Source organism: Myotis nattereri, assembly GCF_964212035.1.
Source record: "Myotis nattereri genome assembly, chromosome: 18".
Lineage (NCBI taxonomy): Eukaryota > Metazoa > Chordata > Mammalia > Chiroptera > Vespertilionidae > Myotis > Myotis nattereri.
The window spans coordinates 16133461-16158062 of NC_138093.1; the positions used below are offsets into that span (position 1 = coordinate 16133461).

At 56.5% G+C, this 24602-nt stretch overlaps 1 protein-coding gene across 1 annotated transcript; it reads right to left on the bottom strand.

Annotated features, from left to right (window-relative positions):
- Positions 1 to 1862: 1862 nt before the first annotated feature.
- Positions 1863 to 10759, bottom strand: NES (nestin). Its single transcript, XM_081113125.1, has 4 exons — positions 9804 to 10759; positions 8542 to 8666; positions 6519 to 6592; positions 1863 to 6275 (listed from the first exon to the last, which is right to left on the bottom strand). Exons 1-4 carry the CDS (start codon positions 10755 to 10757, stop codon positions 2395 to 2397), a joined length of 5034 nt encoding a protein of 1677 aa, XP_080969251.1. The 5' UTR covers positions 10758 to 10759; the 3' UTR covers positions 1863 to 2394.
- Between the last annotated feature and the right edge of the window lie 13843 nt (positions 10760 to 24602).

The window sequence follows — 24602 nt, forward strand, 5'->3', positions numbered from 1 at the left end:
TTGCACATGCCCAGGTTGCGGGCTCGATCCCCGGTAGGGGGATCAATGTTTCACTTTCACGTCTATGTTCTTTCTCTCTCTCCCTCTCCCTTCCTCTCTGAAATCAATAAAAATATATTTAAAAAAAAAAAAAAAAAAGCCCTAACCGGTTTGGCTCAGTGGATAGAGCATCGGCCTGCGGACTGAAGGGTCCCAGGTTCGATTCTGGTCAAGGGCATGTACCTTGGTTGCGGGCTCGATCCCCAATAGGGGGTGTGCAGGAGGCAGCTGATCGATGTTTCTCTCTCATTGATGTTTCTAACTCTCTATCCCTCTCCCTTCCTCTCTGTAAAAAATCAATAAAATACATTAAAAAACAAAACAAAAGAAGAATCAGCCGGTTTGGGTAACTCTGTGGGGGACCAGGGACCCTGGTGTGTGGGACAGGATGTTCACCCAGGCACAGGGAAGGACTGCTCTTGGCTTGGCCTCTGTCCTTGGTCCCTTGCCCAGGCGGGGGTGCCCCAGGGCCCGGGGAGACCACGAACAGGGCTCCTGTGTCACATCAGAGGGTCAGGGAGTGGGTCTTACTCGCCTGGATGCCCATGTGCTGACCTCCGGCCTGGCCGCCTGGCAGGGTCACACAAGCCTTGTTAGTGGTGAGTACAGGAAGGGGAGTGTAGGCTTGGGCTGCCAGAAGGGGAGACAGACTCTTGGACCCCAAGGGCAGGGTGGACAGTGAAATGGGGGCGTCAGTGCCCAAGACAGAGACTCCCAGATGGAGAAGGAGAAAACATGGGCAGAGAGACAGACAGTGGGATTCTGTCAGGGGGCCTCCTGCCCACCCCTCCTTGGCCAGAGGACATGCGTGGGGGCCAGATCGGCTGAACCTTCATCCTGTCATCTTTCCCAGGCCCTCGGCCTGTTCCCAGACTTGAGATTGTCTCCAAATATGGAGCATTTGTTTGGCAGCCCCTATCCCACCCCCACCAAGTGCATTTATTTAGAGGTGTCGCCAGATCTTCCTTCCCCACTGAGCTGGGCTGGGGAGGGCTTCTATTTGCATATCCTGATTTCAAGGCCTCAGGCCCCACCTCATCCAGGAACCTCTGGTCCCTCCCTGCCCTGCACAAGGACCCTGGAAAGGGGTGGGGTGGAGAGAAGCTATGGCTGTGCCCCTCACCCTTCGTCTACCCCAGTCATCAACACAGCCCCTAGCTCTGTGTCAGCCCTGCCACTTCAGTATCTCCCCCTCCTCACTTCCACACTTCGGGCTTGCCTGTTTCCTGCTTCAGCATGTGAGAAAAGAACTACTAAAGGTCAAAGCTGCATCCCTCCGGCTTCCCCTAGCCTTTCTCCTGCTTTTCCTGTACTGGGAGGTCCCCCCAAGTCACCCAGCCCAACGCCCCTCTTGTGTGGCTCAGTCTGAGATTCAGACAATAAAGCCCAACTAAAGCCGAACAGGCCTCCCCGTCCCTCACCCCTCTCTGACCCAGCCAGTCCATGCAGACATCACAGGCCAGACAGCTGTTTGGATTTGGGGGCAAAGGGGCTTATTATGCTGGCGGCACTGAGGGGCCAGAGGGGGAGGACAGGCAAGAGCGGGGGTGGCACAAGTCCTATTCCCTGTAATCAGCCCCGTGGCAGGATGATGACAGCCTGCATGCTCAGGCACTGAGGTCACCTGGATTGGGACCCCCAGCCCTCCCCAAGGCCCTAGCACTGCTGCCTGCAGCCTTTGTCTGTCTGCACTGCTGCTCCATGAGGCCCCCAGGAAGAACCCCACCCCAACACCAGCATCTCTCGATGCATCCTGGTCTCCCCAGCTCCTGCGCTGGCCCTGACTCCCTGAATTGGGGAAGAAAGAGTCCAGGCTTGGTAGGTGGAAGCATTACTTTATTCAAGCAGGGAGGAGCGAGAGAGGGTCACACAGGGCAGGAATATGGGGGGTCAAGACATAGGAGCACCCCCTTACTGACCGGACATCCCATGAGGGTACAGTGAGGAGGGACAGGGCTGGTGAACCCCCCCGCCACACACACAAAGATCACCACAGCCACCTCTTCTTGGCAGAGCCACCAGGCCCCAGGCCTTTTCCAGCCAAAAGGATGGGAAGGAAAGGGGGTGCAAGGAAAAGGGCCTAGTCCTACAGGGATTCAGTTGGCTTAAACCTCCTGGGACAGTGCAGGCATGATGCCCACTCTGCAGGGTCTGAGGGGCTGGTTTTTATTCCTGGAGCCTCCATTTTCGGGACAGGTAGGTGCCCTTCCCACACCCCATTTCACCTTGGCCAGCCAGGCCTCTTGGGCAGAAACCACAGGTCGGGAGATCGTAAGTTAAGGCGCTGGCCCTGAGCAGGGAGGGGCTTGGGGACTTGTCCACACTCAGGTCCTCAGCACAGGAACAGCACTGTCTCTAATCCTCCCCCGAGTCATCAGGAGACAATGAGTCCCCATCTCCTTCCCTCTGAGTGAACGTTAGGAACTGGCCTGGGTCCAGATGAAGGGAAGCCCCTGCCCAAGGGGTCTTCAGGGCACTCCCCTCCTCCTCCTCCAAAGGGTTCCCTTGGTCCCCCTCAAGGGCCCCCAGTTTTCCCTGCCCTGTTCCTTCAGACTGCTGTACCCCATTCACCAACCCCCCATTCACATGCTCCAACTCATCCTTCAAGCTGGGGCCCTGGCCATTGACACCAGGGGCATCCTCTGTCCCGAGGGTGCCCAGAGGGCCTGGAACGTGGTCCTCCCTCTCCAAGGGGGCATCGTCAGACTCATCCTCTGAGCCAGAGGGCTCCGTGCTGTCTTGGGACTCGGTCTCCTGGGCAGTCATAGGCGGATCAGCGGCTGCACCCCTCAAGCCATCATCCCAGGGGATGCTGACATCCACAGTCTCAGACCCTAAGAGGTTCCCCCTCTGAGGGCCGCTCATGGCAGGAAGAAGGCTGTCAACAGAGGGCCCCGGCCCCCACTGCCCACCCCCTGGCTCCTTCCGCTCCTCTTCTTCCTCCTCCTCTCCCTCCTCCCCACTCTCTTCCTCATCTGCGAACCCATCAGACTCCCCATCCTGACCCCAGGTTGCAGGCTCCAGTAGCACCTGGGACACCTGGCCCAGAGGCTCCATCAACTCCCTGGGGTCCCCATGAAGGACAGAAGCCTCAGTTCCCACATTGTCCTCAAATTCCTCTGACAGGTCAGAGTCCTGGCCACATTCCTCATCTCCCCCTCCCTCCTCCCTCTCCTCTCCCCCTTCCTCCTTCTCCTCTTCCTCCCCTTCCTCCTCCTCCTCCTCCTCCTCCTCCTCCTCCTCCTCCTCCTCCTCCTCCTGGTGGGCCCCATGGCCCTCAGGGGTCAGGACAGCAAAATCACATCCCTCCTTTCTGGCCTCCCCTTGAGGGGAGGGCCTCTTCTCTGCAGCTACGTCCCACTCAGAAGAGGCAGGGGAGCCGAGATACAGGGCCAGGGGCGTGGAGTCAGGAAGGGTCTCCCCCAGCTCATCAGCCTCGCTCTCATCTCTGCTCTCTTCCTCCTCATCTTGGAGGCCCTCGGGGAGTCCCCCAGGACCCAACTCCTCCTTCTCACCCTCCACCTTTTCCAGGGCCTCAGCCCTGCCCTCCAGCCCCCAGCTAGCCTCCTGGTTCCCCTCTGCTAGGGGCTGGGGCCCAGGGGCAGCTTCAGGGATTGGGTTGAGCGACAAGGGCTCAGTATGCCTGGGGCTGGAGGACCCTAGCCCTGGTTCTGCATCCTCCTCAGCTTCCTCTGACCCCAGGAGCCTGGGTTGAGGGGTATCACTTGCATCATGGCACAAGGTCTCAGCAGGGAGCACCTCGTCTTCTCCCGAGGGGACCTCAGGCTCCAACTCCTCCCCAGCCCCAGGAGACTCCAGAGTGTCTCTGCTCTTCCTGGGCAGTATGGAAAGCTCTGGCTCCAGAGCAGCTGCCTCCTCTAGGTCCTTTTCAGGCCCTTCCAAGTCCTGCACACTCTTTGCCTCCAAACTTTCTTCCCCCAGGAGCGGCTCTATCACCTCCTCTCTGGCCAGGTGGCCTGGGTCCTCCAACCCTACCATCTTCTGCTCCAGTCCCTGCTCAGCTCCTGCAGCAGACTCACCCACGGCTGCCTCCAACCCCAAGGTGACCTCTGGGGAAGCTCGGCCACCCCCTGGGGCCTTATCCTCATTTTCCAACACTGGCTCTATCACCTCTGACATTCCCCAGGGAGCATGGAGGCTTCGGGCTTCCACGTTCTCTGGCTCTTCAGGTTTCTGAAGGCCCTCAGCAACTCCCTCCCCACTGGCACCCTCAGCGGGAGCCCTCTGCTCTTTGGGCTCAGGGCTCCCTGGGTGCCCCTCACCTGTGCTCCAGGCTCCTCCTATGGCAGTCAACTGCACTTCTCCCTCCTCTGCAGATCCCTCCTTCCCAGAGAAGCCATCACATTCCCTCGGGTCCAGCTCTGCCTCATCCTCATCGTCCACGCCAGCCCTCCCAGAGGGCGTTTCCTGGTCCAGTTCCTGGCCCCCCCCCACCACATCTCCCCACCTCTGCTGATTTGCAGACAGCAGCAGCTCCTGCCCCTCCTCTTCCAGAGACCTCAGTGACGCTGGATTCTCTCCCTTCTCCAAGTTCTCTTCCTCTTCCAGATACTCTTGACTTTCCTTGTCTACCTCTTCCAGGGATCTCAAATTTTCTAGGTTCCATTCTTCCAGAGAGCTCAATGATTCTTGATTCTCCTTTTCTAGGGACTTCAATGACGCTTGGTTCTCTTCCACAGACCCTAGCGATTCTTGAATTTCCTTTTCTAGAGGTTTCATTGTCTCCTGATTCATTTCTTCCAGAGACCACAATGGCCCTTGAATTTCTGTAGACTTTAATATTTCCAGATCTTCTCCTGCAGACTTTAGCGGTTTTAGAGTCTCTGTTTCTGAACATCTTACTGCCTCTATACTCTCTTCTTTTAGGGACCTTAATAACTCTTGATTCTCTTCTTCAAAAGGTCTAAATATCCCCTGGTCTTTTCCAAGAGATTTCAGTGGCTCTGGTTTCACCTTTTCCAGAGGCCTCAATGTCATTTGGTCTTCTTCTCCTAGAGACTCCAGTGGCTGTTGAGTCTCTTTTCCTAGAGGTCTCGTTGTCTCTTGGTCCTCTTCTTCTAGAGACCTCGGTGGTTCCTGGTTCTCTTTTTCTAGAGATCTCAAGGGCTCTTGATTTTCTTCTAGAAAACTCAGAGACTCCGGATTTTCTTTGTCTAGAGTTCTCAGTGTTTTCTGGTCCTCTTCTTCTGCAGACCTTGGTGGTTCTTGATTCTGTTTTTCTAGAGCTCTCAAGGACTCAAAGTTCTCCCCTTCTAGAGACTTCACTAATTCTTGATTTTCCTTCCCTGGATATAAAAATGTCTCTAGATCATCTTCAAGAGATCTCATTAGTTCTTGGTTCCCTTTTTCTAGAGATTGCAATGTCTGCGGGTCCTCTTTTTCTATAGGCTTAAGTAGTTCTAGCGTCTCTTTTTCTGGAGTCCTCGCTACCTCCATGTCCTTTTCCTCTAAAGACTTCAACAGCTCTTGATTCTCCTTCCCTAGAGGTCTCAGTGTCTCTGGACTCTGTTTTTCCAGAAACATCAGTGGCTCTTGACCCTCCTCTTCCAGAGACTTCAGAGTTTCCTTTTCCAAAGGACCCTGGGAGTCCTGGATTTCCTTCCTGTCCAGATCCCCCTCTTCTTGCTGTGTTTGCTGCTGCAGGCTGCTTACCACTTTGACCCCTATGGCTATTTCCTTCTCTGCCAGTTCCCACAGTTCCCCTTCACCATCCTTCTGAAACCTGCTGGACACTCTAGTCTCACTGGGTTCTCCATCTTTGGCCTCTAAACTGGGGTGGTCAGGGCTGAGGGGTGGGGCCAAGGAGGCATGATCCTCAGGGGACTGGCCTGGACTGGCCTTTAGCTGCTTGCCCCCAGGCTCCTCTGGTCCTGGCAGGATGCTGGCAGGGATGGCTACATTGGCTTCAGCCCCCATGGCCTGTGGAAACTGTTGCTGCCCAACCTCTGGCTGGAGCACAGAGAGAGGGGCATCCTGGGCTCTGATCTCTCCATCTGTAGCAGGGCAGGGAGCCTGAGCTGTGGGTGGGATAGGGGTGCTGGCCAAGGTGGGGGTACGAGCCTGGAGGGATTCCTGGCTCTTCAGAAAGGCTGGAACAGGTGTCTGAAGAGTATCAGGTAAGGGCAAGGAGAGGGGAGTAGGGCTGAGGACAGAGAGCAAAGGTCCCAGACGCTGGCCCTCTGGAGTACCAGGAAAATGAAGTTCCAGCTTGGGGTCTGGAAAGATGGAGGAAAAGAAACGGTGTCAGTATGTACTGGCAGGGGGATGGGGCCACAGAGCAGTTACCATTTCTGGCAAGAGTGCCCATGGGCCCTCTCCTTGCCTCCTACTGTATGGGTTGTTGGGAGCCAAGGAGTCAAGACTTAGATTGGTGCCTCTCAAGAAAGGAATTGCTCTGGGATATGAAAAGCAAAAAAGGGCAGAGTTTTGAGGAGGGGGAACTTGGCCCCAACTCTTACCCTGGAAGCTGAAGGAAGCCTTGGACACACCGCCAGGTATCTGCAGTCGGGAGTTCTCAGCTTCTAGGAGGGTCCTGGGGAATGAGGGAGGGAAAACTGGGTCATCCCTCTGTCCACAGGCCCGTAGGCACACCAGCCAGAAAAAAACATGAAAATAAAAACCAAAACCCTAATACTGCAGGCTTCCTTTTCATTTTTACCACTATCACAGGAAAGCCACAGGTGGGGATATACTTGGCTGTGTACATGAAATCACATATCCAGATATCACCCACTTGTTCACAGAGCATCACACACATATTTGGGACACACAGATGAGCTCACAGACACACAAGCAGATTCCCACACAGCAGACACAATGTACACACTCCCACATATAGCTTAGACTAGGCTCCCCCTCCCCACCCCAGGCTAATGACCTCATCCTCTGTGTGTGGTGCCCATTCTCATGCTAATTGATGCCATTGTCCACACCACCATCTGGAGGGTCTAAGGAGGGGCTTCCCAGGGGAAGTGGGAATTCTCAGGCTGTTCCCATGGGATAGGCTCCCTCCTCCTCCCCCAGGGCCCCAGGAGCTAGTCACAGAAAGAAATAAAAGAATTCATCTAAATCCTTTTCAGGTCTCAAAAACCCAGAGGTTAAGCCTTCCCCAGACCCTTTCCCTCAGTGATTTGATTGGGGTTAAGGCCCTCATCTTGGGATCTCTAAGTGCTCTGGGTCCCAAGCCTTTTAGGGCAACGGAGGTCTTTGTGTTCATGCGTTTGCCTCAATACCCCATGGGGACTGGGGAGGAGAGACCCATAGGGGGAGGGGGAAACAATCAATTCAACAGGTTATGCTGAACATCAACTCTCAGCTCTTCCTCATGATCTCTGAGGCTGGTTAGTATTGTCTGCAGTCTCACCTCCATCCTTCCCCAGGCAGCATCCTGCCCTCTGAGCTCACTCCACGGCTCCCTTCCTCATCCCTGGCTCCTCACTGAGCCCTGCTTCCTTTCTGGGCCCTGCTTCCCCTCCCCTCCAGAGCCTGTCCTAGAACCCCTGCCTTTGTTTGTCTGTGGACTCTGGGGGCACTGTCTTCATAGCTTGTCTAACCCCAGCCCTCACAGTGGGCTTGGTATACGAAGCCCTTCATGGTAGCAAAGCCCCTTCCTCAGGCTCTGTCACTGAACCCTCAGCCAACCAGGTCAGTTTCCCGGAAGAGGCTGTGAGTTTACCCAAGGCCACGCAGCCAGAGCAGCAGCACCTCCTCAGTCTCAGCCTTTCCTGGGCCAGGAAATGTGGCTAGCAGAAGGGCTGGGTAGGACCAAGGGACTAGGATTTGAGAGTAGTCAGGCCCATGACATTCAGGATGGAAGGGGTCTTGGAGGTCACCCAGCCCATCTTCCATCTCCCAGACAAGGAGACTCGCCAGTGCAAACCAGTGCCACCTACCCACACCTGCAGTTCCTCCTTTCTGAGGTTGCCCAAGGAACTTACCTCCTTGTGTGAGAATACACACTCAGACAGGGCTTTTCAGCCCCCTGGGGTAAGAGTCCGGATGCAGATGCCCCACAGGTGGCCAGCCCTCTCTCCTATTCAGCAATATCACCTCTCCTTGGGGGATTTCTTGGGCACAGGATACTTCTCTGGTCCTGAACCCATCGGGGATTAAGTGGGCTCAGGTGGGAAATATACTGGTGTGAAAGGGATCAGCCTAGACCAGTGATGGCGAACCTTTTGAGCTCGGCGTGTCAGCATTTTGAAAAACCCTAACTTAACTCTGGTGCCGTGTCACATATAGAAATTTTTTGATATTTGCAACCATAGTAAAACAAAGGCTTATATTTTTTATATTTATTTTATATATTTACATGCCACTTAACAAAGAAAAATCAACCAAAAAAATGAGTTCTCATGTCACCTCTGACACGCATGGCACAGGTTCGCCATCCCTGGCCTAGAGTCACAGAACCTGGTGGCTCTGGACCCCTTCAGCTGAGGCCCTTCTGCCTCATCTGGGTGGGTCGGGGTCAACCTGTACCTGTATGTGGCAACCTCCAGGCTGAGGGACATCTTGAGGCGTGCCAGCTGCTGCCGACCTTCCAGGACCTGGGCAATCTGACTCTGTAGGTCCTTTTTCTCCTGCTCCAGGGCCTCCATGGCCAGCTGCAGAGCAAGCCAGAGGCAGTCAGTAAAGGGTGGGGTCCTGCCTGCTGATGAACCTGCATCCCCCTGGCTGCTGCAACAGCACCTTCTGCTCCTGACTTCTCTGTTGAGCAGATTCCTGCCTCCCTACCCCACTCCCTGCCCAGAGAACCCCTCTGGAGACCCCAAGAGGAGCACAAGGGCCCCTCTCGGGCGTGTTCTCTCTCTCTCTCTCTCTCTCTCTCTCTCTCTCTCTCTCTCTCTCTCTCCTCCCATGGGGCTCCTTCTCTGAGGATGCTGACTAAATGATTGCACATGCTGCTCAGAATTCAACTGCCACAGGAAGGGGGACATGAGGGAGGGGAGGAGATGGTTACAGAGCAGAGGAGAGGGCAGGGGGAGTAGAAGCAGCAGAAGGAAAAACGATTAATCAAGAAGCCTGGAGCCCGCAGCACTGGAAGCCAAAACTGCCTTAGTCCCAATCACTGTCTTTTGCTCCTCACACCCACCCCCTCCACTTCCCACATGTTTGGAATCTGTCTCCTCTGAGAGGAGGGTTGGGGAGGTGGCCATGGTGAGACCTCTGTCGGCCCAGGAAGGGAGCTGTTTTCTCAGTTGCTGGTCACATCTGTGCGGTGTGAGGGGGAGCAGCTGTCCCAGGCTTCTGGAATGTGCTGAGGGAGTTAAGAAGCCATGACGTGGGACAAGGGCAGTTGGTCCCTCATGCAGGGCCCCTCACCCCCACCTGTCAGGGGGACGAGGGTGGTTAGGAACTTTGAAGATTCTGAGTAGCAGGACCATGAGGTTCGGCAGCACTGAGAAGGAAAGTCCTGGGCATCTTGCCAGTGACAGCGGAGTCTAGGGAGGGGCCCAGAGGCCATCTGAGTGGGAAGGTGCTTACACCCGTCTTGGGCCTGTCTGCCCTTCCAGGCGGTCTGATTTGAGAGGCTCCGACCCCAACCATTTCCAGCCTATTCTAGAGGGAGCTGTGAACGTCTAGGGCCTCTGGCACCAGCTATGAGTTTTCTAAGAAGTGGTCCCTGAACGGGCAGCCACCCCCCTCCCACCCCCACTTCCCACTCCCTTCCCCAGAAGGTCTCGGAGCCCCGTAGGGACTTTTCGGAGCCTTGTTTCGCCCCAGGTCCCCCACCTCCTCACCTGGAACTTCTCCGTGGCCCTCAGCTGCTCCTGCCAGCGGCCCTCCAACCTCTGCTCCAGGGCTGCCCTGCGCTCTTGGAGGCCGCCGCGCTCGGCCTGCAGCTGCTGCAGCTCCAGGTGCCCCTGGCGGGCGCCCTGCACCGCATGACCCAGCCTCTGGCGGGCCTCGCCCAGCGCCGTCTCCATGCGCTCCACGCGCTCCTGGTAGCCGCGCACGGCCCCGCGCCACGCCTCGCCCAGCAGGCGCGCGAGCTCCTCCACTTCGGGGCCGGGCGCCGGGGGCGCGCGGGGGGGACCGGGGCGGCACGGGGGCCCAGCGGCCGGCGCCGTCAGGCCCGCGCGCTCCTCCTCGTGCGCCGCGCGCAGGGCCTCCAGCTCGCGCTCCAGCTCGGCCGCCCGGCGGCTCAGCCAGGCCTGGGCGCACTTCTCCGCCTCCACCGCGCGCCGGCTGCGGGCCACCTCCTCCGCCGCGCGCTCGCGGGCCAGCCGCTGCTGCCGGCACCGGCCCGCCACGCTCCCCGCCTCCTCCTCCAGGCTGTCGCGCGCCACCTCGGCCGCGTGCTTCTCCCGCCAGCGCTGGTCCACGAGGGCCCGCAGGGCGGCCAGCTCGTCGGCGGCGCGGGCCCGCCAGGAAGCGTCCCCGGACTGTGCCCGGAGACCGACGAGCTCCGCGCTCAGCAGCTCATACTGTTCCTCCAGCGCCTTGACCCGGGCCAGGTAGGCCTCCAGGCGACGGTTGAGCTCCCACATCTGAAAAGATTCCACCCCCAGGCAGCCCTCCATCCTGCACGTCTGACCCGCCAAAGAGGGAGAGGCGCTGGGCACCGGGAGAAGCCAGCGGCTCGCACAGCTTTTAGGATGAAAGGGAAAAGGAGGCCGACGGGGACAATGACAGGACGGGGCGAGGAGCGGCTGGAGCGACGGGGAGTCGGGAGTGGGAGCGAGGCTATTCATACTCCCGCCGGTCCGGCCGGGGCGGGGGCGGGGCGGGGCCTGGGCCTTAACCCCTTCAGCTGGGAGGAGCCGCGGCATCCCCTGTCTGTCCCTGCGGCCTGGTGTGCCAGATGCAAAGTGGAACTTTTTTTTTTAAGGAAAAGCCATGCCTGGAGAATCTGATCCCAGGGTGTGGCTTTCTGAGGGAGGAGGCAGAGGGGAAGGGTCATAACCCTGATGAAAGTCGATTATGCACAGAACTAGCCGTCCAGGGGGTGCCAGGGCATTCGGGGCCCAAGAGGATTCCAGCCTCAGTTACTCAGCACACCCGAGAAAGGTGTCACTTCCTGAGCTCCTCTAAGACTCCGTTTCTTCGTCCATAAAATGGGAGCAATGATGGAAAGCCCATGGTTGTTTTTTTGCTTTTTTACTTTTTTTTTTTTTGGTAATTGCAAATGCCACACCCCACCCCACCCCAAAATACTAGAAGAAGGCAGAATTGCAAAGAGAGGTAAGAGAGGCACTGCCTGGGGAAAAGAACGGATGCGTTGTATTGGGAGAGTGAAATGGACACACACCCGATCGCCTCTGTGTCCATCCGAGAATGGAAAGGTCAGATGCAAGGGTACTTTCCCCATTACTCACCTCCATGCTTCCTCCTGCTCTTTCACAAGACCCGAGGTTCACGTACCCACCCCGCTTAGTCCGAGGCCTCCCCCCCAGTCTCGGGGAAGGGCGCCACGTCCTGGCCTAAGTGTCAGGGACTTTTGGGCAGAGGACGCCCCCTGGTGGCCTACAGGCCTGGCCGAGAAGAGGAAGCAGAAAGAAGCAGCGGCTCTTCCCTTGATCGCAACCAGCCCAGATTTATTGAGCCTTTGTGATGTGCCAAAGCTTGCTCTGACAACTTTACTTACATTGTCTGATTCAGTCCTTCAAACATCCCTCTGATGGTTCTGCACTTCAGGAAGCAGAGAGCTCACCGAGGGTGGGAGTAGTTGGGAAGGCCCTCTGAGGAGGAGGGGTCCTCCTCCTGGGTAGGGGAGACTGTAGGACTTGGGATATGCAGAGTAAAGGAGCAGCAGGGCCAAGGAGGAGAGTCAGGGATAATGAAACCGGGGGATCTTAGGGAAGGAATTTCTGCTCACGTAAATCCAACTTAGGTCTACACGTGTTAATCAGCACCTACTCTGTGTCAGCATTCATTCGCAGCCCTGGAGGAGCTGGGTGATGTGAGAGCAACAGTGATGGGTGCTCATCTGTAATACTATCAATAACAAAGAAAGTATATTAAGCCCGGCCGGCTTGGCTCAATGGTTGAGCGTTGACCTATGAACCAGAGGGTCATAGTTCAATTCTTGGTCAGGGCACATGCCCGGGTTGCGGGCTTAATCCCCATGTGGGGCGTGCAGGAGGCAGTTGATCAATGATTCTCTCTCATCACTGATGTTTCTCTCTCTCCATCTCCCTTCCTCTCTGAAATCAATAAAAACATATTAAAAACAACAACAACCAGTGATGGGTGCTCATAGTCTGGTGATGGACGTGGACGTAAGGTTATTGCCTCTCTTAGCTCCCAAGGTGTCTGTAGAGTCGAGGGAGCACAGACAATGAAGAGGGCCTCCTAAGTTACAGCAAACCAGAAACCTGGAGGCCATTCCTGCCCGTTCCCTCCCAGCCCCAGGCAGGCTGGGATTTGGAATTCACTACCAATATGTGGCATAGGGACTGGGAGGGCCCATGGGTGTGGAGTGCGGGGAGCGACTGAGGGCTGGTGTAGACGGGAGGCTGAGGCTTCTCCTTCCTCACGTTACCTCACAAATCCTGCCGTTTGGTTTGGGCTGGGGGCTCCCCAAAAATAGTGTCCAGGAGAGCTGACTGGGGTCTCCCCCTCTTCTTTCACTTCCTCCCTATGGGGAGAGAGATGCAGAATACTTGGGGTCCCTGGAGTCCTTAGGGAGGTCCCCTGGAGAGGTGGGGGGGCATAAGGAGGTGAATGTCTCTCCTGGCCACTCCCTCTGATGCGGAGGGGAGACATTTGGCACTGTGTCTCACACAGAGAGCATTGGGTCTGACCTTTGAACTTTCTAGTTGAATGACCTAGGACCGTGGTCGGCCCCTTGAGTGTGGCTCTTCCTAAGCCTTAGGAGTACCCTAATTAAGTTAATAACAATGTACCTACCTATATAGTTTAAGTTTAAAAAATTTGGCCCTCAAAAGAAATTTCAGCCGTCGTACTGTTGATATTTGGCTCTGTTGGCTAATGAGTTTGCTGACCACTGACCTGGGGAAAGTCACATAACTTCTGTAGGTGATCCTCAGTTTACCTGTTGGTAAAGGGGGTTAACACCCATCCCCATAAGTTTTACCTGAGTATCAAACAAGACCAGGTGTGGGGACGTCTTTCTACCAAGCCATTTAGCTGGAGCAAACTGCCCTCCCATGAACTGCTCTGGGTGAGTTTTGGGGCTCATGGGAAGCAGAGCTGATCTAGAATGCTGGAGAAGAGTCTGGTGTTGCTTTTCCTAAGGCAGGAGAAGGTGGGTTCTAGCAAACACAGCCTGACAGAGCTTCATCAGTGCTCAGCGGGTTCTAAGCAGATCACCGGTATCTGAAGCGGAAAACAGAAAAATGGGGCCCCTCATGGGGGCCAGCAGGCACTCCCCAGGCACTCCCAGGCCAGTGTCCTCCTCTCCTCCCCCGGGGCTTGCACTGGATTACGGGGTTTTTGTGAGGCCTTTGGCTGCACTTCCTGTGTCTCTGGGCCCAGGACACATGGGCCATGTGACGCTACAGGGGTGGATACAGAGTTCAGTAGTTGTCCCCAGAGATATCCGTGAGCAAGCCGAGGAGGGCTCTGGGCTGTCTCGCTGGGTTCTGCCCTCAGTCCTGACTGTTATAATGTTTGTTTGGGGTGTGTGTGTGTGTGTGTGTGTGTGTGTAAGCAGATTTTCTTTTTTAAAATTTTTGAAATATATTTTTATTGATTTCAGAGGGGAAGGGATGGGGAGAGAGATAGAAACATCAGTGATGAGAGAGAATCATTGATCAGCTGCCTCCTGCACGGCCCCTCCTGGGGACTGAGCCTGCAACCCGGGCATGTGCCCTGACCAAGAACTAGCCGGTTTTTAGACTTTTCACAATCCTCAGTGTGTTCATTCCGCATAACTGGAAGCACATCAGAGGAGGCTCGAGGCCATAGTGTTGAGAAGGAAAGCAGCTGCAGGAAGTATGCATGGCAGATGCGTTTCTCAAACATTCAAAACCCTGCAAAACAACGTGTTTTTTGGAGACACTTGCATATGTAGTAAACATGTTGCTGAAAGGAAAAAGAATGATAAAAATCAAAGAGAGCACAGTGATTCTGTCTGGGGAGGAGGGGGGGCGTGCAAGGGGGATGGAGTGGCACACCACTGGGTGTAATATCATTCTTTATTGATAAAGGGCGTGAAGTATTAGAAAATAAATACATAGGGTTGGGCATCTTAAGTGTCTGAAGAGTTCTAGGGTAAAAGGACCCAGACTTTTCTTATGTGGATCCAGGAACCGGAACCAGGGTGGTAGGTGGAAAGGACAGGACCCAGATGCCAGCCAAAGGAGACGGTTGCAAGGCTTGTCTCTGTCCTGAGCAGGTTGCCACCAGATGGAGGGAAGGCTCTGTTACTGGAGCCCAGGCCGGCTGCCCGCTCCAGGCTGATTCATTTTTGGAGCTGTCCTAGTGGACCTTGGTGGCTTCTTCAATCCTGGGGACCCCAACAATTTAGGAATGAACAACACATCTTGACCCCAGGGTCTGTCCCTCTTCTGTCCTCCCTGGAGAGCTGCAGTTCCTGCCCTGAATTATTGCCAGAGGGTTCTTTGGGCCAAAGCAAGAGGCCTGGGAATGAATTCCAGAAAGAACTCGCTTGGGTTGTGGGATCAAAGAGAAGTGGAGTGGGATAAGGGAGAGGAAGAGGTGGTGTGCTCTCTACCACCAGCCCCTCCCCGCCCAAGTAACAGTGGGATCCAGGCCCCAGGCTGGGGCCAAGCAAGCAGACCAGTCTGCCCCAGCCTGGGCCATCGAAAGGGGAAGCGCCCGCCGGAGCCCCTTGTTGGATGTGATGTCTCAAGAAGGCACTAGGTGGAGCCAGGACACCAGGACACTTCCGCCTCATCTATGGGATTTGGGGGTCAAGCTGTTTTCCTGCTGGGAGTCCAGTGTCCAGGGGGACCCACTAGGAGGGAATGTGAGGAGGATTAGAGACAAGGAAAGTCTGAGGAGATGGGAAGAAGGGAGTCTGTGTGGGGGAGAGGGGGAAGGGGAGCCGGGGTACCCAGGACAGCTGGGGGGAAGGGGAGGTAAATTTATCTTCTGAGCTGGTGGCATTAAAAATAACCGGAGGCTCTGAGTAACCCAAGCTCCCAGCTTTCTATGTTGGGGTGGAGGCCATCAGCGGGGACTAGAAGAGCAGAGTGATGCGGAAGCGGAGGGTGGGACTCCAGTGGTCCCCCCACATACACACACTCCCCCCCTCCTGCCTGGGGCTAGTGCACCAGGGCCTGGGCCTGCTGGTGGGCTGGCTGGGGAGAGGGGACAAGGAGGGAAGGAGGAGTGAGCGGGAGCCGGGCAGGAACAATGCTGGCTTCCAGCCAGGCGACTGAGGAGAGAGGAGGGAAGGGAGAGAATGAGGGGCGGAGAAAAGGAAAAGAAAAGAAAGGTGACAGAGCCGGAGAAAGCGCCCCACCTGGTGTGACTCCCTCCTCCCCTTCCTGGTCCCTGAAGCCACTGGAGGAAAGGAGCCTTTCTTCTGGGGTCAGTCCTCCCGCGGAGCTAAAGCTGCAGCAGGAGGCAACGAAGGGAGCCCTCAGCAAGGACTTCCCTGGAGGAGCGGGGACCATGGGAAGGTCGTGGGAGGGTGGGTTCCCTCCTGCTCTGGTGAGTCCTGGCACTCGGCTGGGCTGTAGCACATGTTCTTGCCCTGAGACAGGCTGCCAGACGGGATGACCTCACGCCCCTGTCTCTGTGTTTCTGCGGTCCCTTGGCTGGCTTCTGGGTCCAGCTTCGATGACAGGACAATTACAGGAAAGTTTCGCTGAAAGATTTAGCCTCTGTACACAGCTATGAGGAAAGGGGCTGGAGCTGAGGCTGGGCAGCCTGATGGCAGACGCTGGGGATGGTAGGAGAGGGCCCTCGTGGACACCTTGTCCCACAGAGCTTGCTGTGCAGGTCCTGCCCTGGCTCTGGAACGGAGGAGAGGCGTGGGGCGCCATGCCTGGCACATAACAGGAGCTCTGTGACTATTTCCTCATTGGATGGAAGAACAGACGGGAGCTCTTGTGTCGGGGACTGCACTGGCCCCGTCACCACAGTGTTTGGCACGTAATCGATGCTCAGTCAATGTTAGTCAAGGGTATAAAAGCTGCCCCTCTGCCCAGGGCCGGGCCCAGGGCCGGGTCCTGCCTTTATAGGCACCCCCGAAAGCAGTGATGGCACCTGTGCCCAGTGTGGCCAAGAAGGCAATGACCTGGCCCTGGTTCTCCTTATACTCGGGCTCATACCTGTGTAGGCTGAAGTGGGTTAGGGGCTAGGTTAAGGCTCCAGCAGGGGTGGGGAACGTCTGGCCCGCAGGTCCCCATATAAGGTTTGCGAAATCATTCGGTCTGGCCCTGCCAAGGCATGAGGGGTGAGTTAATTAAATGTTTGACCAAATATAGCAGGCTAATTTTTAAGTGGATAATTTTGTAGAGCAGAAGAACGATGTTATAAATATCCAAATGGCCCCTGGCAGACATAAGGTTCCCCACCCCCCAGCAAAGAATCTCCCTCAGTGCTCCTCCCCGGCTGGGTGCGGGATCCCAGGCCCTCAGGCCCCTGCTGAAACCTTAGCCCCTCATCCCCACCTGAACCTGAAGGGCCCGCACCTGTTCTGGCCTCATAAAGAGAGAGGGCCAGAGGGGCCCAGGCTGGGCCCACTCCAGGCTGAGAGATGGAAGCTAGACCGTGGGAGAACTAACATTTCTCTCCACGCTAACACCTGCTCCCCTCGCTAGAGAGACCGGGGGCTGGAGGGGTCCAGCCGACAGCCATGTGACCTGCCAGTGTGTGGTGACCTCAAGCAGCCCCCCTTCATGTTATCCGTGAGTTCTCTGTCCCTGCCTCCTCAGTGCCCCCCCACCCCCAGGCAAGCCACACCCTTTTCTACGCCTCACTTTCGTCTGGACGGAAGGAGAGGGGTGATCCCTGAAGGCCCTGTCTTTGGGGACTCTGTTCTCTGGTCCCAGGATTCGCAGCTTCTAAGATCCCACCTGGGATGGCCGGAAGGGAGGCTGGTTGCTGAGGACTGTGAAGTATCAGCTGCTCCAGCTTCACTCACCTGCTTGAACCCCAGCCTGGCTGGTCACACCTGCTCACTCCAAGGGCTGGAGGTAGGAGCTGAGGCCTGAGTCCAATCTCCTCTGGGCACCCCCAGATCTCCCCCGGTGGCTGCCAGCGTTGCCCCCCTTTCTGCTTTTGAACCTACGCTGCTCCCTGCAAGTGGCTGGAGCCCTGGCCAGCCCTGCAAGTGGCTGGAGCCCTGGCCAGCCCTGCAAGTGGCTGGGAGAGCCTGGCCAACCCTATGGCAGGCTGGGACAGGAAGAAGGGGCAGTCTGAGGTTTCTGGGGCACTGGGCCGAGGCAGAGGTCAGGCAGCCATGAGGAGGCAGAAGAATGGAGGAGCTGGCCCTTTAAAGTCCCTTCTAGTTGGAGGGGTCGGTGGCTGCAGCTCCAGGGGATGAGAAAGGGACCAGAATGTCCTGGGAAATGAATGATGGTTCCAGAGGGGCCTATAGACTGGGGTTAAGTGGGGTCAACCCTGTCTCCCCCTCCCCCTTCAGTGCCAGTGACTGTGCAGGGGGCTGACCCTGCTGTGGGAGCCACTGCTGGGGGGGGGGTAGGCTGGGAGGGGCCGAGGGGGTACAGGCCATGCAGACCAATGGGAAACAAATGGAGGTGGGAATGGACACCCAGGGGAAAGCCAAGGGACAGACGCGCCTCTGAGAACTGATCCTCCGGTGGGAATGGGCTGGGCAAGGGACTCTGGAGGGTCCAAGTGTCACTGGAAGGGAGGAAGGGGCATGGAGACTTCCTGGGGGCTGGGGCTCCTCAGGGTCCCTCTGTAAGATACAAAGCCCTCCCGGAGGCAGGGGAGGGAGACCAAGGGTCAACAGCAAGGGGTGTGCCAGGGCGCAGAGGAAGGTGGTGCTGGACAGGGGAGAGACGTGAGGGAGGAGCAAGGCCTCGGTGGGCCTCGAGTGGGAATCCTGGCAGCCCTGGGTAGGGGCGGGGTGGTGTGGGCCTGCCAGGTTTCTGCCGCTGCCTGGGAAGAGCCCAGCCCAGCGATCCTTATCCAGGGCAGAAACAGAACTGGTTTCTCGACTGGCAGCTGGCAGTGCCAAGGGGCCGGGGCAGGAGGAAGCCAGAGGTCAGGAGGGCAGTGGCAGGCCTGAAGGAGAGGTGCGAGGACCTGACAGGGGACCCTGACCAGCACTCGGGCAAGAGTCTCAACCGCCGCTGCTGGGGCCACTGCAGGCACTGTGTTCGTGTCTTATCTGCACACGACTGATTCACTTTCCTTATTTATTGATTTTAGAGAGAGGATGAGAGAGAGAGAGAGAGAGAGAGAGAGAGATTGGTTTGTTGTCCCATTCATTTATGCATTCATTCATTCATTGGTTGGTTCTTATATGTGCCCTGACTGGGGACCAAACCCGCAACTTTGGCGCATTGGAAGGACGCTCTGATTCACTTTCTATATAGACTAAGTGACCCCCCCCCCCACCACCACCACCACCAGGTCCCTCCTGTCCTTCTACTCTGTCCCCATCTTCCTCAGGTATGGCTGGCCCAGCCAGGAGAAATACCTGGTTGGACTCAGCGCCTCCCCTCCTCCCCTCCTCCCCTCCTCCCCTCCTCCCCTCCTCCCCTCCTCCCCTCCTCCCCATTCCCCCCTGAGCCTCTCCCCCATCCCCCACTAACTCTGGGAGGCTCCGGAGGTCACTGTGGGGAGGGAAAAGGGAGCTAACAAGAGGTGGGGGACCCTGGAGGACTGTCTCAGGGTCTGCTCCCTTTCACCTCCTACACTCCCTCCTCCTCCCACCACAAAGGGCCTGGCAGTCCCATCCATCTTGTGCCTGTGGCGGTCCTGAGGCAGCCTTTTGTAGGGACCTGGGGTCAGAGGGCTGACCATCAGACCCCCACTCCTCTGACCCCGCACCCCTGGGGCCCTTTCTTTCCCCCTCCTCCACTCCTCTCTGGTCTGGGTATCTCCCCCTCCCTCCCACTAACTTTCTCCCCGCGTCTCCTTCCCCCCAGTCTCTCCCTCAGCATCTCTCCCTCTTCCTGTCTCTGGCCAGATTTCTGCCAGTTCCTCCCATGTGGGTCCCTGTAACTTGGCTCTTCCTGCCACATAGAAAGAAGCATGGAATTGCCCTTGGGTTCTGGGAGCTTCAAAGCCACTCTGGGCCCTGGGCTGCCCCCAGGCTTTCTCTTCTCAGGTCTCAGCGATGCCCTGAGTTCCTTGGGCTTTGTTTTTGTTTTGTTTTTTTCCGGATACAATTTTAAATTTAATTTTACTTGAATTTCACAAAAGAAAAGGAAAGAGAAGTTGATGGAGTTGCTGAATTCATATCAATATTTCCTCTGGACAAGAGATACTTCCCCTAAAGTATCCATTCAAGATTAAAAAAAGAAAAAAAAGGAAAGAAACTGAGAACATTAAAGATTGAAGTCATGATTTTTTCCAAGGACATATTTTCATTTTTGTTTGTATAGGCTGACTTCTTGCTGTGAAAGATGAGTTTGTTGGCTCAGCCACACTGGCATGAACACACAGTTCTGAAAATATTGAAGCCCTTCTGTACCAGTTAGTAAATGTCAGACACTGGACTCAACCCAGGGCCCTCTCTCCCTCTCTCTCTCTCTCCTCCCCCCCCCCCCCTCTCTCTCTCTCCTGGCTGCCCCATCCCACCACCAGGACCAACCCCAACCCCCATCTCCCAGTGCCTTCAACACCCACAACTTCTACCCCAAGCAGCTTAGTTTCCATCTGTTTTATGTCACGGGCATCAGGTAAGGCATTGTTTGCAGAAAGTACTCAGTGTGAAAACCCTTTGAAATCCCCTGCTCAAGGTCAGCCCTCAGGCCCTTGCAAGCTTGCCTGGCCCTGGATTTCGGAGAATGGAGGCCTTTCTCCCAATTCTCCCCAACACACGGAGCTCCTTATCGAGTCAAGTGCACGCCTGCATCCTGGTGTGATCACCTTGCCTCCAAAGGGACAACAGACACAGGCCTGTGGGTGTAGAGAGGACCCCTGAGCCGGCTCCAAATGGGGTGAGGCAGAAGGTGCTGGAGCCCAGGCTCAAGTGGAGGCGGCAGGAAGGGGGTGGGCTTTGCTCCGTGCCCAGCCCTGTGCCCGGTGCTCACAGTCCAGATCCTCTCCTATCCTACGAGAGGTGCCTTTTTGCTCCCTTCCCTCCTTCCCTCCTTCCTTCTCACTTTACTGAGCACCTGTCTGTGCCAGGCGCTGGGCTACAAAGGCAAAGCTAGCATCCCCACGACCTCACTGCCCGTGAGAGCATCATCAAGAAAAGGGCTGTGACCGCGGTGGGTGCAGGATGCAGGGGGGGCCCTGGGGACTCAGGGGAGGGTCTCCAGTGGAGTTAAAGCCGCTGGGACCTGAAGGCTGAGGAAGGGCATTCCAGGTGGAGGGAACTGCATGGGGGAGGCAGGGAGGCAGGAAGGAGCCCGCCTGGTCTGGGAACTGTGGGAGGGCGATGGAGTCGGGTCCAGGAAATCTGCTGGGTGAGGTTGGGGTCCCAGAACCCACTCCCTGGGCCCTCTGCCTTCTTGACCTCCTTTGCTCCCGGCTTGGAAGAGGCCCGGGCCCAGCTGCACGAATGGATGCTTTGACATTGGAGAGAGGGAGTGAGCAAGGAGGGGCCAGCTGGTGTGTGTTCGGGGATTGCTTTTCAGAAACCTGCCCCTCCATCTCTTCTTCATCCTCCTCCCCCTCCCCCTCCTCTGACACCATGGCAACCCGGAGGCAGCTGGGGAAGCCACCTGTGAGTTGGGCTGAGTTGAGGGGGAGGTGGGCTGGGGGTAGGGACCTCTGCTCCCCCTCTCTGAGCCTCAGTCTTGACATCTAGAATATGGGCACGGCAACCCAGCTGTGGGCTCCTGTCAACCCAGGTGCTCCAGGAAGCCCAGGCCCAGGCTGGACTCCTTAGGGGGAAGGCCTGGGAGGTAAGGGCGGGGCTGGGGAGTGCCCTGCATCATCCTGCAGCTGGGGACTCAGGAGGAGAGAAGTCCCTGAGCCAAGCAGCCTGTGCTTCCCACCAAGCAGCCTGCCTGGTGTGCCCACTGCACTGTCGCTGCCCAGGAGCCCGGGGGAGCAGGAGACAGGGCTGAGGCACAGACACAGGGATGGATCTCCCTCTGAGCCCTGCAGTGAGCGGTCTAGGGGCTCTACCCTGCCAGGGCACAGGGCTCAGCTGTTTCCAGAACCCGGTCAAAGCCCCAAAAGAAGGGGCAAGGAGGAGCCTATTTCCTGAGGCTGCTGCTCAGATGACTACAAGACTGGCTTAAAGCAGGAACATGCGCTCTCCCCATCTGGGTGCCAGAATCTGAAATCAGGGTGTCTGGGGCTGTGCTCCCTGGAAGGACTCCAGGGAAGGGTCCTTCTTGCCTCTTCAGCTTCTGGAAGCTCCTGGCCACATCCCTTCGATCTTCACGTGGCCCCTCCTTCGTCCTCGCATAACTTCTTGCGAGTGATCACCTGGCCTCTTGGTTTTGCTATTACCAGGCCTTTCTCTGCCTGAGCTCCATGCTCCTGCGTCCAGGGTGTGTGTGCTTCGGTGGCACCTGTTTCCCTAAGATTTTGGTGCAGACTCTCCCAGTGCCTGCTGGTGCCCCTGCCATGTTTGTCAGCCCCAACCCCAGGGCAGAATCACACAGGGCCCCTCCCTTGTCTTTGCCTTCCTGTCTTGGGCCTCGGTGGCCGGGGCATCTCTGCTGCCTGAGCCCTTTCACCCTCCAGTGGCTGGGTTCTGAGAAGCTTGGACTTAGAGTAGGTTGTCCATGGGACTCGCACAGGATGTAGGCAGGGGGTGGGGCTTCCCGTGCATTTTATTCCAAACGTGCTGCTGAGTAATGAAGACCTGGGTAGCAGAGGAGCTCAAGGGGGACTTGGGGGTGGGAAGGGAAGCTGGAGGGACTTTTTCTTTCTTTCTCTTTTGAATCCTCACCTGAGGATATTATTATTATTGTTATTATTATTATTATTTTAGAGAGAGAGGAAGGGAGAGAAACATCATGTGAGAAACATCAATCAGTTATCTCCCCATATGGGCCCTGACTTGGGATCGAACCCTTAACCCTTTTGTTGTACGGGATGACATTCAAATCAACTGAGCCACCTGGGCCGGGGCTGGAGGGACTTTTTCAAGGGTTGGGCCAGGCTGGATCAGATGGGTGAGGCGCCCCTCCCTGATCCAATCTGTAGGTTCAGGACAGTGATTTCCTTGTCATCTCAGGCTGCTGGGCAAGGAAGTACAGGAGAAGCAGAGCCAAGGGGAAAGGCCCTGCCACCAGGGAGCCACTGCCTTCAGGGAGCCCCCAGTCTGATGGGGGAGACCCAGCCTCTGCCCTCTGGGATCTCCTGAGAAAGAGAAATTGGCCTCTTCTCTCTGCCTTTCTCAACATCTTTGTTCCAGAAAGAGACAAACTAGGCAGAGAAATGAGCAAACAGGAGACAGTCCCAGCCAGGATCTGGGAAGGGGCCAGAGGGTCTCTCCAGGATGGGGAGGGGGTCGAGCTCAGGTGGGAAGGATAGGCTGGGAGCCAGCAGCCTGGATGAAGGTCAGACAGAACTGGAGTCCAGGATGGGTGAGAAGAGGGGAGGTGATGCCGCAGAGAGACAAGCAGGGGCTCAGGCCCGGAGTTAGGGCTCTTCGGGATTACAACAAACAGAAACTGGCATCCAGAAAGCCTGACTTATGTTTTCCATTTCTGAAAACACTACCACTCCCCTAGTGGCCCAAGCCAGAAGCCCAGGGCACCGTGACATCTCCCTCTCTCTCCCTCCCCGCCCCTCCCCTCCCGTCTAATGTATCACTGAGGCTGCATCCTCCACCTCTGCGCCCCCATTCCCCCCTCCCCTCCCCCACTGAGCACCTCACTAGCCTCCTGCTGGCTTTCCCTTCACTCCTCCTTTTCTCCGACTCCACTGGCAGCCAGAGGGACCTCTTACAAACACAAATGTATACTCTCTCTCACCCATTTTTTGGGGGGGCGGGGGAGACAATCTAATTTTTGGAGGCCTTGCTTGGGAAGGCAAAACTAAAACAAACAAACAAACAAACAAAAAACCCACAAATGGGATGCCACCCGCCTCCCCCTTTTAAAAGCCTTTCAGTGGTTTCATTGCATTTAGAATAAAATAAGAAATACTGTGTCCCTCAGGCCAATCCAGCCCCTGACAACCCCAGCCGCCCTGTACTCCCCCTGTACTCCTCGCAGGACCTGGACAGCCCCAACCTGTCCGCAGGGCCCTTACCCTGCTGAGCCCTGTGCCTAGAGCACCTTTTCCTCTGCTCCATCCCACTAGGTGCTTCAGGACCGCCCCCCCCCCCCGCCATGCTTTGTCCTCCAAAATACCTGCCCTCCTCCATCTGCGCCCATCCCAGTCTATCATGCTCTCCCCCTTTCTCCTTCATAGAACCTGCACGATATACAATTATTTATTGGTGCATTTATTTTTCAATTGTCTATCTTTCCCCATTAAAGGTCCGTTTCCCTCTTACAGGCTGCATGAGGGCAGAGATCTTGTCCATTTTTCTCTTATCTGTGTTTCCAGCACCTAGCAGGGTACTAGCTCCTAGGAGGCACTCAGGAAATGATAGTTGGTTGAATACATGAACGGACCCCTCACCTCCCCCACCCCACATTCTGAGGAGACTCTGTTTCCCCAACTCCCTGGCCCTGACCTTCTGCCCTCAGCTGTGTATGTGGCCTCTCAGGGGGCAGAAGCCTTAGGCCCTGACACTGCTGACACAGGGAGAGGGAGCGCACTGCTGACACAGGCTGTGAAGCGTGCCCACTGGCGAGAGCACAGATGCAGGGAGAGGCCACTTCAGGCTGTGCGAAGAGCTCGGGCTCAGGGAAACCCACCTGTCTGAGGTCACACAAACAGCAAGCAGGAGAACCAGGACTCAAAACTCCCTTATTCCAACATTGTGCTCATTTCCCTTTATCATGCCAGGAAAGCCAGTTAGAAGCTACTGCTGTATGGAACCTGGTGGGTGATGACAAGGTCTGACCTAGGGCAGTGGCCCAGGGAAGGAGGGCAAGCATTTGAGATCAGGATGGAATCTGGGAAGATGCAGTATAGACTTGAGTGTGGAGGTTCAGGGAGAAGGGTCCAAGGGGCCTGGGAGATGTAGGAGCCAGGGCAGAAGGGGTATGTGAGAGGTCTCAAGGCAGAGACCTGCTTGTCTCAGACACGGAGACCTGGGCAGGTGCAAGGCCAGCCTGGGGCATCGATGAGCTCACCTGGAATGTGTGGGAGGCCAAGGCCAGGCCTGGGGTGCCCACAGACTGAGGTTGGAGGAGAGAGAAGGAACAATTGGAGGAGGAGGAGGAAGCTGTGTCACCTTTGTGGAGAAGGTGGGAGGAGATAGGAACCAGCTCCTCAAGTCAAGCGCCCCTCCAAGGGGTCAGGGGAATGAGGCCCTGGTGACCTTGGAAGTCAGAGGGGGGGACCAAGGAGGTTGGAGGAGAGGAAGTGGGGGTGATGCTCACAGATTCAGCAGCAGATGAAGAGGTGGTGGTGAGAACAATGAAGGGAAGGATCCT

Excerpts from the sequence above, each read along its gene's own strand:
- NES (XM_081113125.1), bottom strand. The coding sequence starts at position 10,757 with ATGAATAGCCTCGCTCCCACTCCCGACTCCCCGTCGCTCCAGCCGCTC. Across the intron at positions 8,667-9,803 it reads GGGCCACGGAGAAGTTCCAG|CTGGCCATGGAGGCCCTGGA; the intron begins GTGAGGAGGTGG and ends CTTGCTCTGCAG. Across the intron at positions 6,276-6,518 it reads GGCTTCCTTCAGCTTCCAGG|ACCCCAAGCTGGAACTTCAT; the intron begins GTAAGAGTTGGG and ends CCATCTTTCCAG.